The 19,261-nt window shown below is 39.7% G+C and overlaps 1 protein-coding gene across 4 annotated transcripts in view; it reads left to right on the forward strand.

The window, feature by feature from the left end:
• The window catches only part of LOC140999628 (paired box protein Pax-7-like), a 90,680-nt gene that overhangs the window by 39,730 nt on the left and 31,689 nt on the right, over positions 1 to 19,261 (forward strand). For 3 of the 4 annotated variants that reach the window (XM_073470127.1, XM_073470126.1, XM_073470125.1), the window contains exons 6-7: positions 2,858 to 3,023; positions 3,930 to 4,129. In XM_073470127.1, coding sequence (XP_073326228.1) covers positions 2,858 to 3,023; positions 3,930 to 4,129 — 366 coding nt within the window. Of the gene's footprint in view, positions 1 to 2,857; positions 3,024 to 3,210; positions 3,217 to 3,929; positions 4,130 to 5,072; positions 5,088 to 19,261 lie in introns of all 4 variants that reach the window. The other variant, XM_073470128.1, reaches the window with a different exon arrangement.

Consider the following 19,261-nt stretch of genomic DNA (forward strand, 5'->3'; position numbering starts at 1 on the left):
AGTGGGACGAGGAGAGGTGGACTCATCATTGATGCTTGGTGCTCACACAGTCAAAATTGATGGACAGTGTTTCCCATCTTTCCACTCTTTTTGCCAAATGAGGCTCAATAACAGAACTACATTGTGGTATTGTGGGCAAAATATATGAGCTGATAAAAACAGTTAATTAAAAAAGTGTGCTGTTTAAAGTGGAGACAAACAAACTGAATTTGTCACCCAGAGGAGAGACTGTCCATCAGGGCTGCAGTTTAAGTCTGACCATATTCAATGTGTATATAAATAAACCTGGGATTAGGTTTTCTTCTTGAGTGTCAGGATTCGGTCACTGTTTTATTCGGTCTATCAGTGAGTCACTTAGGGCTAGTTCTTCACTTGGTGTCAGTTTGTCTTTCACATTCACAAACAGTAGCCTATGTGCCTTTCTGTACATACAATAACTCGAGAAACTGGGATGGACTACAGGTAGCCTACAAATTGGAAGGAAGTGTAATTGCTGAATTACCATCAGTGAATGTGTACGTGCATGTGAGCTGGGAGATAAACTGATTTGCTTCCTTGTCAACAGTTATTGAGAAGATTGATACCACTCACATGTCTCTACATGTTTGAATATGGAACCAGTCAGCACTCTGTAAGCTTAGCTAAGCACTGAAACAAGGGGAAACAGCTAGCCTGGTTCTGTCCAACGGTAACAGTGAACATCCACCTGCCAACACCTCGAATACTCACTGATTAATATGCTTTATCTCCTTTGTTTAGTCCATACAAAACACCCCAGAAACCACAATTCTATGTGTTAAAGGGGGTTTGTTTGATTTATTTTTAATTTTTTGGCCAGAAGCAGTTCCTGTCTGGAGTCTGAGGTGGTTGCCTGGCAACTGCTCCTGCCCATGTGTTTTACTGCCATATTTTGAAACGTAATCTATCCACAAGTTTCCTGGGGAAACAATTATGGGTGATTCTTCCAGTGCTCAGGAGAACTAGCATAAGTAACAAAGTATCATGATAACGGAACCACTGACAGCACTTTCAAGGCTTTAGAAACGTTAGCTAAGTGGGCTAAGTGATAATAATAATGATGTTAGTAGTGTTCAGACGATAAATTTGTGAACTTGAATGAAATTGAATGAAAAAAGCACTACCAACTGTTGAAGTAAGAGGATTAGCATCCTGTTGCCATGGAAAGTACCAGTTCCAGTCAATTGACAGGACACATGGGAAATTGTGGCAATAATTCACACAAGGTATCATGGGGAATAAGGTGAATAGATTTATTTTTCAATCTTTCAATTTTATTTTAAGCTGGAGTCCTTCAATCAACAACAAAACTTAAAGTTATCACTATTTTGTGTATAATTTTGTGTGACAGTTTTTGAAAATACGAAACACATTTCAAGATTTGATTGATTGATGGTGGCACAAATAGTTCCCTATAAATGCACACATGCAATCATACATTTTGCCTTTATAAATCAAACAACTGTACAGTGAAATAATAAACCTGTGACATCATGTCAAGGTTAGTAGCTTTGCTCAGGAGGAGGCTATATTCTGTTTCTCCTCACACTCATGTCTCTCCTTTGCAGAGAGAGGTTTACTATTGGGTTGATCAGTCAGACACTGCTTCTGCTGCTCCTCTTGCAGTAGTACCTCAGGGCGACAACACCTGTTCTAATTATTTGAGTCTCCTCTTCAGAAATAGAAGTCCAAATGATCTTCTCCACTTGAAAGGCATGTTTTCATTTGCTCCAAATGAAAAAAAGAGGATTCCCGAAGAAATTGGGTGGGTCGAAAGCTGGAGGCAATATAGATTCCTGCTATGGCTCTGGATGTGGGGTGTGTGTGTGCTTGTATTAATTCATGTAAGTGGCATTGTATGGTTTGATTCAAATGACGCAAATGACAAAAATGCAGTTACCTGTGTGTCCTAATGTAGGACAGTGTGTGTTAGGAGGAGACAGTGAAACAGAGTCAGACCAGCTCTGTAAATGTGTTTTCTGCAGACTGACAGGCTGAGACCTGCTCTTAGATTCTGTCTTCTAGTTGCTTTAATTAAGAACTTGTAAATTAGTGCCATGCTGATTTGAAAAAGGAAACAGTTCAGCTTTTGGCAATACACACACCTTGGTCATTTCTTCCTGATTTGACTCACTTTACCGGGCTAGGGAGTAGTGTGTGTGCGTGTGTTTGACATGTCCTCATGTTTCATATCCATCCTTCTCATTTTAAACCCTAAAGAAATTACAATACACCTCTCGTCAACTGATGATACTGCTTTTTAGACTGGAATGCACTTACAGTTTATGACCATGACCTTAAAAATGGGGTTGGCAAGATTGTAGAAACCAGCAAGAGCAAGCTAAATTTGAAAGTAGAAAGTTCAATATCAAACTTGATAGCCCTGTATCACTGTAAATTTCAAACAACCCATAACTGCTTAACCATCATTTAAGTTCACCAAATCTAGTATAGTGATATGCCTGATGTCTTTCATCAAGATCCATGCATTATTCCCTAAGAAATTATTGAAAATGTGGAAAAACACCTTGTACATCTCGTAATACCAAAGAAAGTGAGAAACAAATTCCTGCATCCGTCCGCTTATCCAGATCTGAACATGTATTTTGTGTTGTATCAGTACACAACACTGTGTACACTGTGACACCACTGTTGGGAGTATCCAGCAGTGTATGTGCTTGTCCCAAAGAAGCTACTGTGACAGTGACATAGCATGAGGCACAGCTGCCAGCTAATGTATAATTAATTTAAATGAAAGAGAAAAGCCCACTCTGAGTTTGGTAAAAAGTTGAACAACTAACAACTGATGCTTTTGGTTTTTTTTTTAATGTTTTTATAGGTGTGGTTCAGCAATCGAAGGGCCAGATGGCGGAAACAAGCAGGAGCCAATCAGCTAGCAGCATTTAACCACCTGTTGCCGGGTGGATTTCCTCCCACGGGGATGCCAACACTTCCTACGTACCAGCTGCCAGAGTCCAGCTACCCAACAAACACTCTGCCCCAAGGTAGAAAAAGCAATTTATATTACAGCTCAGTAATAACAAGGTAATAGTGGGGTAATAATTAAGTAATACCATGTAATTACTATCCTTGTTCTCTGATGTTACAAAAAGCTCAAGAGGAAAACATGGTTATGAGAAAATCCACCACACATCATGGAAAATGACAAACTGGTACAGACAGGAAAAAAAGTGTCTAGTATAGCAAGCTACAAGTATAGCAAAGTGTCTTCTATACCATTATTCCGACTGGTATTATTTTTACACACTATCTAATGGACTTACTTTGCCTGTCTTGTTTAACCATGCCTACCTGTTACTATGGTTACCACATGATTTGACTATACAAACATTTAAAATCAGATGATGGATTTAATTGTAGATTTTTAAATCATGCTAGAATTACACATCTACTATCCTAAAATACTCTAGTTGGTCCATCTGCTTTCAGAACACAAGCATATGATTGGACATGGGAGGAACCTTTTCAAACAGTGTGTTTCAGGTTGTTTGTTACAAATGACAAGTTTCACACCTGTCCAAACAAACTGCGCTAACCAGAAAAACTTTGGCGGCTGTGCCTCAAATCTGGAGAGATAGCTTTACTTGTTCCTAAAGAAATGCTAAATGCTAATGCTTAATACTGCTAACCAGCTGCCTCTCAATGAACACCTTCCCACAGGTTCTGGTCCTGTGGGTCCTGCTAACTGCCTATTTTTACAGGGAACACATAACTATGCTGATGCAAATAACATTTCATTAGCCGTTTCATGAGAACTTTAAGCAACTGAAGAAATAGATCTGTGTTATTGCACACAACAACAAGGTACAACAGGGACAGAGGTACTGGGAGCTTTTTAGCTGGTATGTCTTTAAGTGCTCAGCTATGTGCTGTCATGTTTTTCTCTTCAGATGGTAGTGGTACAGTTCACCGTCCCCAGCCATTACCTCCATCCACCATGCACCAGAATGGTCTGTCCAGCACAGACAGCAGCTCTGCCTACGGTATCACCTCCAACCGCCACGGCTTCTCCAGCTACTCTGACACCTTTATGAGCTCTTCAGCACCAAGTAACCATGTCAACCCTGTCAGTAACGGACTCTCCCCACAGGTAAACCTACTGGACTACTGTAACATTTATGTCTGAGGATCAAGTAAAGTAGAAAGAATAAACTTCTGTATCGCAGTTAGCTGGAAAGGATGATCCATATCAGTTTATTTGTGCATTCAGTGTATAGACACCAAAAGGAGAAATACATCTTCCCTCTTGCTATGTGGTTGTTGGCTGATTTTATCACTGTCCTGTGTCTGTCGAAATTCATGTTGGAGTCCATAATTACACCAAGATTTGTGGCTTCATTTGTAGATTTTAGTGTCATGGATTCAAGGTGAGCGCTGACTTTTAATGTGTCATGTTTGGGTCCAAAATTAATTATTTCAGTGTTATCTGTGTGCAGTTATTAGACAATTCTGCCACATCCACTCACTGATTTGTTTGATGCACTTATTCAGCAATTGTAAGGAACTGTAGTCTTGTGGTGACACTGTTATGTAGAGTTGTGTGTCATCCGCATGAGTGTGGTAGGAGATGTTTTAATATTCCATAATCTGAGCAAGGGGGAACATATAGATCCTGAATAGAAGAGGCCTGAGAAAAGACCCTTGAGGAACTCCACAAGTGATCTTTATTCAATCAGATTGAGGATTACCAATTAACACAAAGCATTCCCTATATTGCAAGTATGATTTCAACTGTGTAAGTGCAGTGCCAGTAAGTCCCACCCACTTTTCTCACTTGCCTTGCCTTGCCTTATAAACTGTCAACCAGTTTCAGTGTAAGACATGTCACTCTGCTACCCCTTCCCACTGGCCAAAAAAACAACTTACACCCGCTAACATCTGGCTTTTGAGTGCAATGTGAACATACATTCATGTAAATCGGGATTTACTAAATAGTCAATTAACCCTGCAGTAGTAATGGGTTTTTATCGCCTCCAGCTTAGCTTCGGATATAGTATGGACACAACACTCACTAATTTTACTCTCCTTTTTAGGTGCGATGCCATGAGGTGTGTTGAAGTTAAGGCTGTTGACTTGTTAATATCTTTCCAACCGTCTCTGTCAAGTAGTGCTTGAACATTGTTCAGTCTGCGCTGAGTTTTAAATAGAGACTGAAGTTAAAGATAATAAATAGGTAACCATTGATTGTGGCTTCTGTGTGGTCTGAGCCTAAACAGCTGTGTATACATGCTAATGTTAGTGTAAAAGTGATATACTTGATTCTACTGATTATATACTCTATTCTCTATAGTTGGCAGGATCCATAGAGTAATCCATGGTGATGCACCAGACTAGATAAAACAGAATTATCCTTTAAGTCAAGCCGCTTTTTAACTACTGTACATGCATGGTATATTTGCAACATGTAATGCTGTCACCCTGCTCCCTCATCTCGTTCCAAAGTACATAAGGAAATGCAAGCTTTTTGTGCAACCTTACTGGACATTAGTCATATTCCTCCCTCAATGATGTTAAGGCTTGCTTGATTTACTGTCTATGTTTGTAGGACCAGAATAATAGTATTATTAGTGTTTGATCTAACTGGCTTTTTGTCAGTAAGTGTTATAAGTGTGTAACTGCACATGCCACTTTGCCAATGGGTGAATGAGAACAATGACATTTTACACACAACTTATTTCCATCCCTATGCCTGTGCATTTAATTACATTGTTGGACCCCATGGCTCCTAATGGATTCTGGCTTGGGCTTTCAACCAGAAAGATGTTCAGTTGGAGAACAAATTCTTTTAAGTCATCTGGGGAAAAGGTAGGAAAGAAATAATCTCACTAACTAATAATCATTAATTTCAGACATCCTCTCTCCTCCTTCTGTAATTTACAGATGTTGCTGCCAATGCAGGCTGTTCTAATGAATTGTAGCTGATATGCAAGTATCATATCCTGTAGTCTGTCACTCTGTGTGTGCCATTTAGTGATGTGTGAATGTATATATTCTCTCTGAACAAAGGCTCTTAGTCCAGTGATAAACCTGATCCCTGTAGTCAAATTTGTTTTGATTTTCAGTGGAACAAAAAAACCTGGATAGGGCTATTTGAAGAAAATTATTGCAAATGCCTTCCTTTTATTTATATTGTAAGCTACTTGGTATTCCATTGCCATGGGTATCTACTGGATCAGCTCACTGATTTTAAATTCAGGTTGTGGTGGAACGGTAATCAGGAGGGTTGGGCTGGGACCACATTGGGCTGATAACTGTTGGTTAAATAATAGTACTGAACCTTGCTGCTGCTGGTGAGTAATGTTCACCGCAGTAAGTCATGATTGGGTACACTATTTTAGTCTGCCTGAGTGGAGTTAAAACAAGACTAGGTCAAAAGCTAGTATATGGCTGGACTGTGTCTGGTCAAAGTGCAAAAATGTGGTCAATTCGTTGCTGGGGTCAGTGGTAGAGTTTCTGGTTTGAATTTCTGATCTGATTCAGATATTAAATGCTCATGTGCAATTTTGTTGTGGCCCCAGTAATAGTAGCAGATCACTTGACATTATTTTGCTGTTTTAGTGAAAAAAAGGCTACAACGCAGACATGTTGGAGCTTGTAGACAAGTGAGAGGTTTGTTAACAAAATGCGGTGACGTTGTAACATTAAACTAAAAACATAGTCAGTCAAATGATACATTTCACTTACCTTGAAACCAGGTAGTGAAATTGGTCTGGTTGATGTAATCCGTTGTCAGCAGCAGGGAATTTGGTGAAACCCCTGTAAACACTGACTGAGGATCTAAGAGAAAAGTCCCTTAGTGATGTGTAACCATTCACGCGGATTCATTTTGAAAGGGCTATGGCCAATGGGGAAATTGTAAGACTAGACTGTCTGGACCAAACTCACTCACTCATTCACTCATTCACTCATTCACTCACTCACTCACTCACTCACTCACTCACTTACTCACTCACTCACTCACTCACTCACTCACTTACTCACTCACTCACTCACTCACTCACTCACTCACTCACTCACTCACTCACTCACTCACTCAGAATTGCATTTGAAAGGCTGGCCCATGACAGTTATTTAGTCCTGCTATTTTCAACTGGGGAATATAGCAAAAATATGGCCCCTGTTATCTTTCCAGCAGCTGAGCAGTTGATCACAATCCTGGAACTAATTGATCATAATCAGGCTTGCTCCACAATACCACTCTGAGCTGCTTATTTAATGTGAACACATGAGCTCTCTTACTGTAGATCTTCTGGCTCAGACCCTCTAACTGTTCTGAGGGTTAAATCACAAGTTGGCAAAATCAGCATATGGTTTTGTTGTCCCAGCTGCTGGAATACATTGCCAGATTATATTACATTTGGTCCATCTTCCACATTGTTTAAGGACAGACTGAAACGTTCCTGTTGTCATGTGCATTTGATTAATTTTCCTTCATTGTTTTAAAAGTTTATCAGATTTTTCTAGTTGTTTGTTTCTATGTTGTCTATACACGTGTTTTGAATGAATGAATGAATGAATGAATGAATGAATGACTTTATTTCAAACCAAAAATTAAAACAACATAATAAAAACAAACAAAACAACAGTAACAGTGTTTGAAAAGGAGTGGGTAGAAGTAAAACTCCCTACCCCTTTCTCACTGTTCTTCTCTTAACTCATATAATATTTCAACAAATTCTCAAATGTATTTACAACAAATATACAGACAACTATCCCCAGTTTATTAACCACCCAATCAAATAAATAAATAACAATCTCAGTTTATTTACAATTCAAATACCAACCCCTAACACAATCTTTCCTCTTCCATATACCTGCCAAAAATGTGTACAGTTTTTTTGATTGATTTATATTTGTGCTTTGTTTCAACTCATCACCTGACCCGTTCCACAAGTCCACCCCATACACTGAAATACACAGACTCTTCTTAGTTATACGAACACATTGTTTTTTAAAATTAAAATTGTACTTTTTTTAATTATAACCCCCCTCCCTGTCACAAAACGTTTTTTGAATGTTGCTGGGAGCTTTAAACATGATTATTGCGGTTTTAAATTTGAACAGATCTATACATTTCAATGCATGTGACTAAAAACAGTGTGTTCGTCTGTTCCCTATATGCCCGATTTTGTACTATCCTGACTGCTCTCTTTTGAAGTATGTATAATGGTTGCTTTTGTAAGTGTTGCCCCAAACTTCCACACAGTAATTCAGATATGGTAATTCAAGCAAAGAATGCAGAACGCGTAGTGATTTATGGTCCAGCATGTGTTTTGTTTTCGCCAGAACTGCAATGCTCTTTGCCAGCTTTGTTCTAATCATTCATTAACATTATGAATAAAGATCTGTACTTGTGCATCCATATCGCGATTTCTAAACAACATACATTTAGTTTTGTTCAAATTTAATGATAATTTGTCTATGCTAAACCATTGTTTTAATGTACTAATTTCTGTTGTGACCCTCACCAAAAGCTTCTGCAGATTTTCCCCAGAACAAAGAACATTGGTGTCATCTGTGAATAAAATAAAAATTTAAATTTTCTGGACACCACTCATATATGATTTATGTTGTTGAAGGTTCTCAGTCATCTGTATGCTGTATTGTAGGCAACTGGACGTGTTTCAGTTTTTTGTAGACGTTTCACCTCTGATGCAAGAGGTTTCTGCAGTTCTAACTAACTGAAGGGGAGTTGCAGGCTTTTAAACTCTGTGTGGGAGTGTCCTTACAGACTCGTTAAGGACACATGTGAGCTCTGAGTTTCAGAGTCGTTAGGGCCACTGGTGGGTCGTTGACTTAACCGGCCTTCATGTGGGTTGCTAGAGCTAGGTGAGCCCAGGTGTGAATGGTTGTTAAGCTGTCTGGGGAGGGAACTCAGTACTGCATTGTAGGTGGGTGATAAGTAATGTCATAGGGCACCTCCTCTGTTCAAAGACGGTCGTTCCAGTTTGACATAGATGGATTCTTTTACTCCTCAATGTAAACATCTTGGCTAGAGAAGACAGATGGCATGAAAGAGGAGTAAAAGAATTTAGAACTTAGAATTACCATGACCTGGATGACTGAGTACCTTCATCAACATGTTGCTTACTGTTTTGGGAGGAATGCCCTTCAACTGGTATGAGAGTATGAAAGAACATCCAGAATGCTGGCTGACTACAGGAACCACCTGCGTTTCTACTTTAGATGCAGGCAACACAGGATAATTCCTAAGAACTTACGCCTGGGTTCCAGCGTGAAAAGACCACAAAGATCCTTTAGAGGGCTCAAAATCACCTACTCAATGAAAGAGTGCGACAGATTAATTTCACCATTGATGTACTCACTACTAAGACTGACCAGACATTTGAGGAACTAACATCACTGCTACCAAGCAGAATCCTGGAAAATGTCTCCTTTGTTGAGAAGGCACAAGCATCACAACACACTAAAGGTAAGGAACGGCAGACACGTAAATTCCAAACATTACAGGCATGTCAAAGCAACTTGCATAGAACAGAAGCTCTCACCTGGAAAAAATAAGGACATCGACAACACATCACATCCGGACATACAATAGAAGTGGGTGAAAAACTTGTCCAACAGAGAGCTCACCCAACTGGAGAAGGATGTCCTTACCAAAATACTGCAGGCACACAGAGGCATAACATCTACGACATCAGCTGTCACTCCAACCTCACTACTGAGGAAAGGAAGGCCCTGGGATCACTCAAAAGAGACTGGAACATCACCATCTTGCTGGCAGACAAAGGGAGATGCACTGTAGTGCCAAACACAGTGGACTACCACACCAAAGTCACCGATCTGTTTAGTGATACTAACACCTATGAGACACTGAGGCGAGATCCTACCACTAGCTACAAAAAGAAGGTTATAGAATATCTTCAAAAACTGGAAAAGGATAAAGGCATTGACAGCCCATTATATTACCGACTGTACCCCGGGTACGCAATCCCATGTATCTATGGACTCAAGATACAAGATACACAAGGTAGGAGCTCCACTCAGACCCATCAGCAGCAGCATCAACTTAGTTACCTATAACATATCCAAGCACTTAGGCAGTATCCTAGCTCCTTTGGTCGGTAACAGTCAATGCCACATCAAAAACTCACAGGATTTCTCCAACAAGGTGAGAGAAATAACACTGGACTCAAACAAAACAATGGTTTCTTATGATATCACATCATTTTATACATGCTTTCCTACTCAAGAAGCAGTTAACACGGTGAAGAAATACCTGCTACAAAACAGCACTCTGTCCAGCAGAACCAACTTCACCCCAGACCACATTTGTGCCTAACTTGATCTCTGTCTGATGACCACCTACTTCCAGTACAGTGAAGGTTTCTACAGACAGAAACACGGCTGTGCCATAGGCTCACCGGTGTCCCCAATAGTGGCCAACCTCTACATGGAAGAAGTTGAGAGCAGAGCCTTGATTACCTTCCCAGGAACTGCTCCTAGCCACTGGTTCAGATATGTGGACAACACCTAGTTCAAAATTAGAACAAGGGAAGTGGAAGTCTTCACTGAACATATAAATGCTGTGGACAGTAACATCAGTTCATGTGGGAAGATGTCACAGGAGACAGTCTGCCCTTCTTGGACTGTGCAGTACACACTGAAAAAGACAGAAGCCTCAACATCGAAGTGTACAGAAAACCTACACACAGATCAGTACTTGCTGTCCGACTCTCATCACCCACTGGAGTACAGGCTGGGGGTCATCAGAACCCTAAACCATTGGGCTGGGACTGTGCCCACAAAGATGGAAGAGGAGCACTTAAAACCTGTCGCTACCCAAACTGGACCTTTGTCAAAACCTCTAAAAGAGCCAGAGCAGACAGAGAGGATGAGACGAGAAAACGTAACAACATCGTCATTCCTTATGTCGTGGGAATATCTGAGAAACTCCAGTGCCAGTCCACTTAAAACCTACCAACACGCTGAGGCAGAAACTTGTCCATCCTAAGGACAAAACACCCAGGCATACACAGAGTAATGTAGTTTATGCTGTTCAATGCAGCCAGGACTGCACAAAACAACCTCTCCATAAACAAATGGCACAACACAGGAGGGCCAACTCCTCAGGTCAAGACTCTACTGTCCACTTACATCTGAAGGAGAAAAATCAGTCCTTTGAGGACAACAATGTAAACATCTTGGCCAGAGAAGACAGATGGTTTGAAAGAGGAGTAAAGGAATCCATCTATGTCAAACTGTTATTTATTGTCAGAATGAATAGGTGACAAACATTCAACAGAACCAACCAACCAAATGGCTTTATGTTAAACACTGAATAAATAAAATGATGAATATGTATAACAAATTGCTTGTTTCAAACATGTCTCAAACATTTTAGAGGTAGTATACTGACCTGAACATTGATTAAAGAAAATAAAATAAAAAGGTAAAGTTGATTATGACGTATTCTTTGAATATTGCACATTTTTGAGCTTGCGGGTAGTTGTTCAGTTCAGCTTTAATGCCTCCTGTTCTGTAAGACCTGATGTGGTTCGGACGTGCAACCAGACCACATATCAGCAGTGACATCTCTAAGCTGCCCCTCCAACTTTACCCTACACTCTGCGTAGAGCTGATCTTTCAACCGTGCTTATAGGCATCATATATTTAGCGATACAGTACGTAACTGCGCTGGTGTCTTTGTGTCGCTTCGGTTTCTGCTCATATGGGGTAATGTCTGAAAAAGCAGTGGCAACTGCCGTCCCCCTTGTTAGCAAAATGACCAAAAAGCTTCCCCGTTGTTAACCTGCAATCACTGTCCATCCGCTAGTAGTAGATAGTGTGTTACAAATCACAGGCGGCCGCGATCAGCTCTGGCGCACAGTGGAGTCAAGCCGTGCATGGCTGCTTTGCGTTCTGGCTGCCTGGTCTATTTTTTACGGAAGCCGCAACAAGCTGCACAGAGCAGATCACGCCGGCAGGAAGTCAGAGACACAGGAACGGCATAGAGCATCTGGTAAATCTTCAAAATAAAACACCCTGTGCAGACTCCCGATTGTATAAAACCGAAAAATGACTAGATCAACAAAAGTTTGCAATTTATGTTATTGTGTCATTTCAGAACACGGTGGCTATGTTACGTTGGCAATTGTCATTTTTGTCCTGGTTTATAGTTTAACCATTAGTGAGGTAGCTGTTATATTTCCTGACACCAGCTGTTTTATCCCCCATTGAAGCGCACTCTGCTGGACAAACTATGTCATTACACCAATTTTAAATCATATGCTGATATCGATATATCTGTGATAGGCTAATATCGGCCGATAAAATCAGCCTACTGATAAATCGGTCGGGCTCTACTATTTTGCACAATGTTCAATGTGTGTCCTTCAAGGAATTTAGATGGTAAAGAATTCCAAGGGGTCATGTGGGTCGTGTGACTTAAAATGACCCTGCTTGTAGTGTATTGTGAGAAAAATGAGAAAACCCTGCCTCAATAAACTCAGTCCACTGCATACAATTTAAAGGTGTATTTATAGACAATTGTAGTAGGGAGAGAAGGAAGATAACTGGATAAAATGGAATTGTAGAATTAGAAATATCACAGTTATGGTTAAGGTGTCCTGCAACAATGTCCTTTGGGAGGTGTACATAGGTGTGTCAGGGCAGGGTGGTGCTCCCATTGGGCCATCCCACCGTTAAAAATTAACAAATCACCTACTGAGCAGAAGCTTGATAGCGCTAACTCATACTTTCGGAGTACTGTTTGGGACGGTACCTTTCGAGATGATGGAAGAGGTTGGTGGTGTCGCTGACACATTTTGCACCTAATGGTGGTCTGTCCTTTGTCAGTCTTCAGGTAGCCAAACTATTTCCAAATAACCAAAGTGGTATGACCTTTCTTCGGTGCAATTTCTTCGTCTTTGTCAGTTTCCTCGCACTCGGTTTCGCTAGACACACAGGTGGTCACCGTCATTCTGAGTTGTTGTGAGTGGGAGGGGCTGGAAACATGCATCAACCACATGCATCTGTTTCTCTGTTGTGCGTTTGGCTGTTGATGTAGTGTTTTTTAGGTAAAGGAAAACAGACTAAAAAATAACTGTATCAAAAATAAATGTCATAAATTTGTCATTGTTACCGTGGAGAATTTTATCGTGAAAATGATCGAGATCGTTTTATCGCCCAGCCCCAATTCACACCTGGGCTCAGCTAGCCCTAGCAACCCACATGAAGGCTGGTTAAGTCAACGACCCACAAGTGGCCCTAACGACTCTGAAACTCAGAGCTCACACGTGTCCTTAACAACTCTATAAGGACACTCCCACACAGAGTTTAAAAGCCTACACCTCCCCTCCAGTTAGTTAGAACTGAAGAAGCCTCTTGGATGAGAGGTGAAACGTCTTCAAAAATCTGTCCACTTGCCTACTATACAGCACTTAGAATATATCATTTATGCACAAAATAAACAATGTTGGACCTAATACCGACCCCTGTGGGACACCAACAGTTTTGTCTAGGCATGTTGACATGTAATCACCCATTTGCACAAACTGCTGCCTATTTCCCATATAGCTTTTCACCCAATCCAACACAACCCCTCTTATACCATATCGTTCCAGTTTTTTGAGTAATATGTCATGGTTTATGGTATGAAATGCTTTTTTAAAAATCTTTAAAATCTCCTACTACATACATTATATACATTCTTATCAATACAACCAGTAATTTCTTCTGTTAACTCCATTATGACCATTGATGTTGATCTATTAGCTCTATTGACTAACATATTGATTGTTAGTCAATACACAGTACACAGCCAGTAGATGCCTCATTCTTACATATCTTTACTATGTCTATGATTTCTTTTGTTTCTACAGCGTTGTGATTGACTGAGCTTGGATTACTTGCTATGTAGTACATACTGTATCTGTAGTCCTCTCCCCCCTTATTGCAGTGCAGTTTTCTGTGGACAAACAGTATCAACATGTCAGTTTATTCTGTGATGTTAACGCTGCTTGTCTCATTCAGTAAGAGTCCGCTGCAGAAATTGTGTCAATGTGTTTGTGTGTCCACTAACGGGGGAGGGATTCCCTGTCTTATCCCATCTTGGTCTAACAATAACCATTCCAAATGAGACTTTGTGTGCTAAGGAGGGATTGTTCTCTTTGCTAGAATAGACTGAGACTGGCTCATATCAATACACATCACTGGCTGAAGAAGAAATTTAATGCAATTAGTCACAAACACTGGGTACTGCAGCCCACCCGAGCCTCCTAATAGGCAGAAAACAAGATTGCAATGGTGTTTACAAGAGTTGGAAAATCTAATTCAACACCACATTTGTCTGCAATTACTCTCTTATTCTTCATTTTTTATTGACAGTTGTTTTTATCCCAGACCTAGGTGCTTTGGTCTTCCTTCCTCCTTTTTGAATTTTTTTTTTTTTTTTAGGAGAGGAGAGACGTGAGGATTTGGTGACAAAAAGGAGATTTACTGTTGTACTGGATGTGTAGAATGTTTTTATAGTCATTGTGTTGTGCTTAATGCTACAAAAAGAAACCTGCATTAATATCAAGAGCCATTTACATTTGGGATTACCAGCCATAAGGATTACGGGTAGGTTTACAACATCAGAGATATTTGGAATATTACACCTTTGAGAAAATGATAAATTGTCTACATGTCATTTATGAACAAAAACCACTATCATAATAAATTCTAATTAATGTAATGTTCGTTTTAAGTGTTTTCTAAATGCAACCATAATATAGTACTCTATTTTTACTCATTAGGACATTAGATTGCTTCATAACCTGCATCAAAACTAAACAAACTAGAGACCAACAGACAATTAACCTGATGCACCAGATAGTTTGTTACACAGAACGGAAAGGCTATGCCAGAAACTGTTTGGAAAAATGTAGGCACCTTAAAAAAATACTTGGCAGGTGATTGGACAAACCATCTGTCTATCATCATCTATCACAACTTCAACCAATCAGATCAAAAGTAGGAGAATGCTACCACCAGCGGAGCCTATTGGCAAATCAAACTCTTACTGAAGCCAATTGAGAGAGGAGGGAAAACTTCATTGCCATTGAGAAAAGCATTCAGTGCTGTTCTTTGAACTTTATTCAATGAAATATACTCTCCAGTTCTGCTATAACTGATGCTACAACTGCCTCATGAGGTAAACATAAAAATGACACAAAAAAACAATTTGTTGACTATTTGCTGGAATTGTGCTGCCATTATTAACATGTTGTCTTTGGTTTGAATATTTCAGTCAGTTAAAAGGTAAGTTCACCCAAAAATGAAAATTCAGTTATTTAATTCTCACCCTCGCTCATTACTCACATTTCTTGAGCTTCAACAAGATCTCAGATTCATTTGAAAAGACATTATTTACACCCTCGATACTGGTCGAGCTTGTGCACCCACTTCCGCTTGGTAAAGCTTTTAATTCAAGTTGGGATCTTGTTGCTTCCAGAGACTTTATGGAAGAATTATCCTATCTTTATTCAAGAGCGTAGATTTTCAGTTTGAGAGCATGATTTCATTCCTTTTCAGTGACACAGCTCCTTCTTGTGCTCAGATTTATTCTCCTCATGCTCACATTTTGTGCTCGCACTGAGATGTCTGCTGCTTTCTTTCAAAATGTGTGCTTGAACTCAAAAAATCACATGCTTATACTCACATTTCTTCTTCTTGCACACAAAAATTTCGCTCGCACTCAAATATGTCCTGTGCTCGCTCAGATCTAAAGTCTGAGCGCTCAGATCTAATGTGCACGCACTCAGAACAAGCACCTCCTCTCAGGTTGAGGTATCTGCTCAGACTCAAGGCTGTCCCTCCCTGCGCTTAAAATATTGTGTTTAATATTAATTAATTAAATTAATTATTAGCGGATATATATCCGAATATATCAGCTAATATTAAATTTAAAAAATTCTAAACTACGATAACTCTTTTTAGGATTACTTAAGATTAATTAAACATAAATATGCTGGAGTCTTAAATAGGTGATGATTCAAATAGCTGGCTAATATGGTAAATTGGTGTATTTTGAGAGAAGCAGTTTTACAAACAGACCATATACCCGCCCCTACGGAGCGCTCAAAAAAACGGCGAAGGAACGCACCCAAGGTGTTATCCCGTCATTTGATTGGTCCACACTCTAGCTGTCTCCCTATTGGCTGGTGAAACACAATATTTTAAGCGCAGGGAGGGACAGCCTTGAGTCTGAGCAGACACCTCAACCTGAGAGGAGGTGCTTGTTCTGAGTGCGTGCACATTAGATTTAAGCGCGTAGACTTTAGATCTGAGCACGTGGACTAGATCTGAGCGAGCACAGAACATATTTGAGTGCGAGCGAAATTTTTGTGTGCAAGAAGAAGAAATGTGAGCACAAGCATGTGATTTTTGAGTTCAAGCACACATTTTGAAAGAAAGCAGCAAACATCTCAGTGCGAGCACAAAATGTGAGCATGAGGAGAATAAATCTGAGCACGAGAAGGAGCTGTGTCACTGAAAAGGAATGAAATCATGCTCTCAAACTGAAAATCTACGCTCTTGAATAAAGATAGGATAATTCTTCCATAAGACTTGGGTTGGCCCAGATGAGCTGTATGGAGCCATTTTATGTTTGTTTTTTTCCCCAGTTGTCATCTTAATTTTTTAAAACAAGTCACCATCTACGTCAGGGGCCAGATACATAAAACTCTTTATAGATTCACAATTAAAACTGTGTGTACACAGACAGACAAAAATATTTATACACATTCCTTACATCAGATTTATAAAGCTGTGCGTATGCCTGATTCTGTTTCATCTCAACCACTGTGGAAACTGGAAGAGCTTCATTTATACTCCAACAAATTACCATAAATGAACGTAGAAACACTCTTAAACATCCATTTGGTACTGATACTTCTGTTCTCTCCATCATAGGCCAGAGGAACGGCAAGGAAGTAGAACTACAACTGATAGTATCTCATCAACAAGGTTCTCCGACAGCATCAGAACAGCTGTCATTACAAATGACCATTATGCACAGCTGAGGCTATTTATACTGCTTCTACGTGTACCTAAACCATCATTGTGGTATTATCTCAGTCATCATTATTAAATGCCAGAAGGATGATCAATAATGAATCTATCCACTTTATTTTCAACAGAAATACAGAGTCAGTGAGAAGCGCAGCCAGTTTCCATTTTTTTGTGCAAGACTTCCTGTCAAGCACTTCTTCCCACTTGCTAGCTATTAGCTAGCTCACTTTTCCCCACCGCTGCCATTCAAAATCATGCACTTAATTAGTATTTACTGTGCATTGCCTACTAAATGGATGATTAAACATGTTATTACAAGCAGACCGTTCACACTGAAGTATAATGAAGCTTACATCTTTTCTGCTTCACAGGACTGTTATCAAAAATGTAAATTGACATTATGTCTGCCACTCAATGATATATTTCCCAGTATTATTTTAAGGCAAAATAGAGAAAAGCGGGGACCCTGTAAAGGCTATTGTTTGTGGTTCATGTTTGATTTTAAGTATAAAGAATTAAGGTAAAATAACTGTAAAGGTCAAAGATGGACAGATCAATGTCAGCAGCTACTGACGGTAATGCTTTAACAACAGAGGTGACTAAGTAAAATGAGCCAGGTGGAAGAGGAGGATTTGTCTAGCTATTTACGTTATCTTATTAAGTTTATCTAAAGCAGTGCTTAACTTTAATAATGGAAAATAAACAGAATAAATGTGATACAGTAGAAAGAAATGTTGCTGAAGTCGTCCACTGCGTTGGCTGCAGTGGTCTGTGTGACCAGGGGAAAGAGGGGTCTGTAAGCAGACCAGTGAGGCAGTTAGCCAGCTGGCTAGTTAGCTACTCCCACAGGCACTTGGGGAGCTACTCAACTTCAAAAACGTTGGAACATATTTACCATTAACCGTCAATTTTCAGTTGAAATCTACACAGTTCATTTCTGGTGTAAAATATTCTCTGAAGTGAAGTTAAAGATGAAACAGCATACAAAAATGGTGAATAAAATAGTGTTGTGATTGAACTGTCTGTGGCAGCATGCTAATGGACAGTCCGAGGCGATGCAATGCATATTTGGGGCACTTGAGTATGTGCGTTAATCTATCAGCGTATACCCCAAAATTATTTTTGCATACAGAAAATTCATGTATTGTGCAGTTGAAACACACTACATATTCAATTTGACACCACCGTTAGTAACTCATGTTGAAACAGACTTTACACCTTTTACCGTAGACTGAAAAATAACAACGTAATCACTCAAACTGGCAAACAACATAAACAATATTTTCCTCTCTCACCTTATACTTCATGTCCACCTCATCATTTCACCTGCAGCTACAGTATCTGGCCCAAAGCATGTGTGAAGTACACACATTGTCACCACACATTCTTCCTCTATATATGTACCAGTTTATGTGTGTATACATTGTTATCCTGACCCGGTTGTTTAGGAGAATGCTGCTGCAGTGAAACTCCAGAACTGTTTTGTGGACTACAAAACTTTACCTGACATTTCATTGGCATTTTTATTTTTGGGTGAACTTATCCTTTAGGCATCAAATACAGTAACTGAAATGATAGCACATACTAATTTATATATGTATCAGGCTACCATACAATGTAGAAAACATAATGTTTATGTCTTTGTTTAAACAACTTTAAATCAGGTTTGAAGAGATAATGGTAAAATCTGAATTTTTAAATGGCTTTCAGGTGTATTTATGAGCTTGAGGCTGGACTGCTGTTAGCAAACACTGTTATATGCTGAAATCTATTCACACGTTCACTGTGGAAGAAATCCCATCATTTTAAATCAGAATAGCTGCAGTATATTCATCTGATTGAAATGGTCTTCATTCCTGACATGAAATGCATCTGCAGTGAATGCTGCTGTGTTCTGTATTTATTGTCTTCTCAGTCTGTTCTGAATGGCTCCGAGTCCCAGCTGAAGCTTTTCCATTATGGGTTCACTGCTGTTGACCCTTTCATCATGTTCCCAGGCATTTACATGAGATAACAATGTAGGGAGAATTTCCTAAGATCCCACTTCAAAATTGCAGGAAGACCATATGCTGCACGTCTGACAGGCAATAATTCAATTTGAAACAGCTATATTGCATTTGGAATGTAATTCACACAAGCCATTTCAGCGCCTCCTTCTCTCAAATTGAATGGAAAAGAATTAGAGGCTGACTTTCATGTGGAGATG

Source organism: Pagrus major, chromosome 7 (assembly GCF_040436345.1).
Source record: "Pagrus major chromosome 7, Pma_NU_1.0".
Lineage (NCBI taxonomy): Eukaryota > Metazoa > Chordata > Actinopteri > Spariformes > Sparidae > Pagrus > Pagrus major.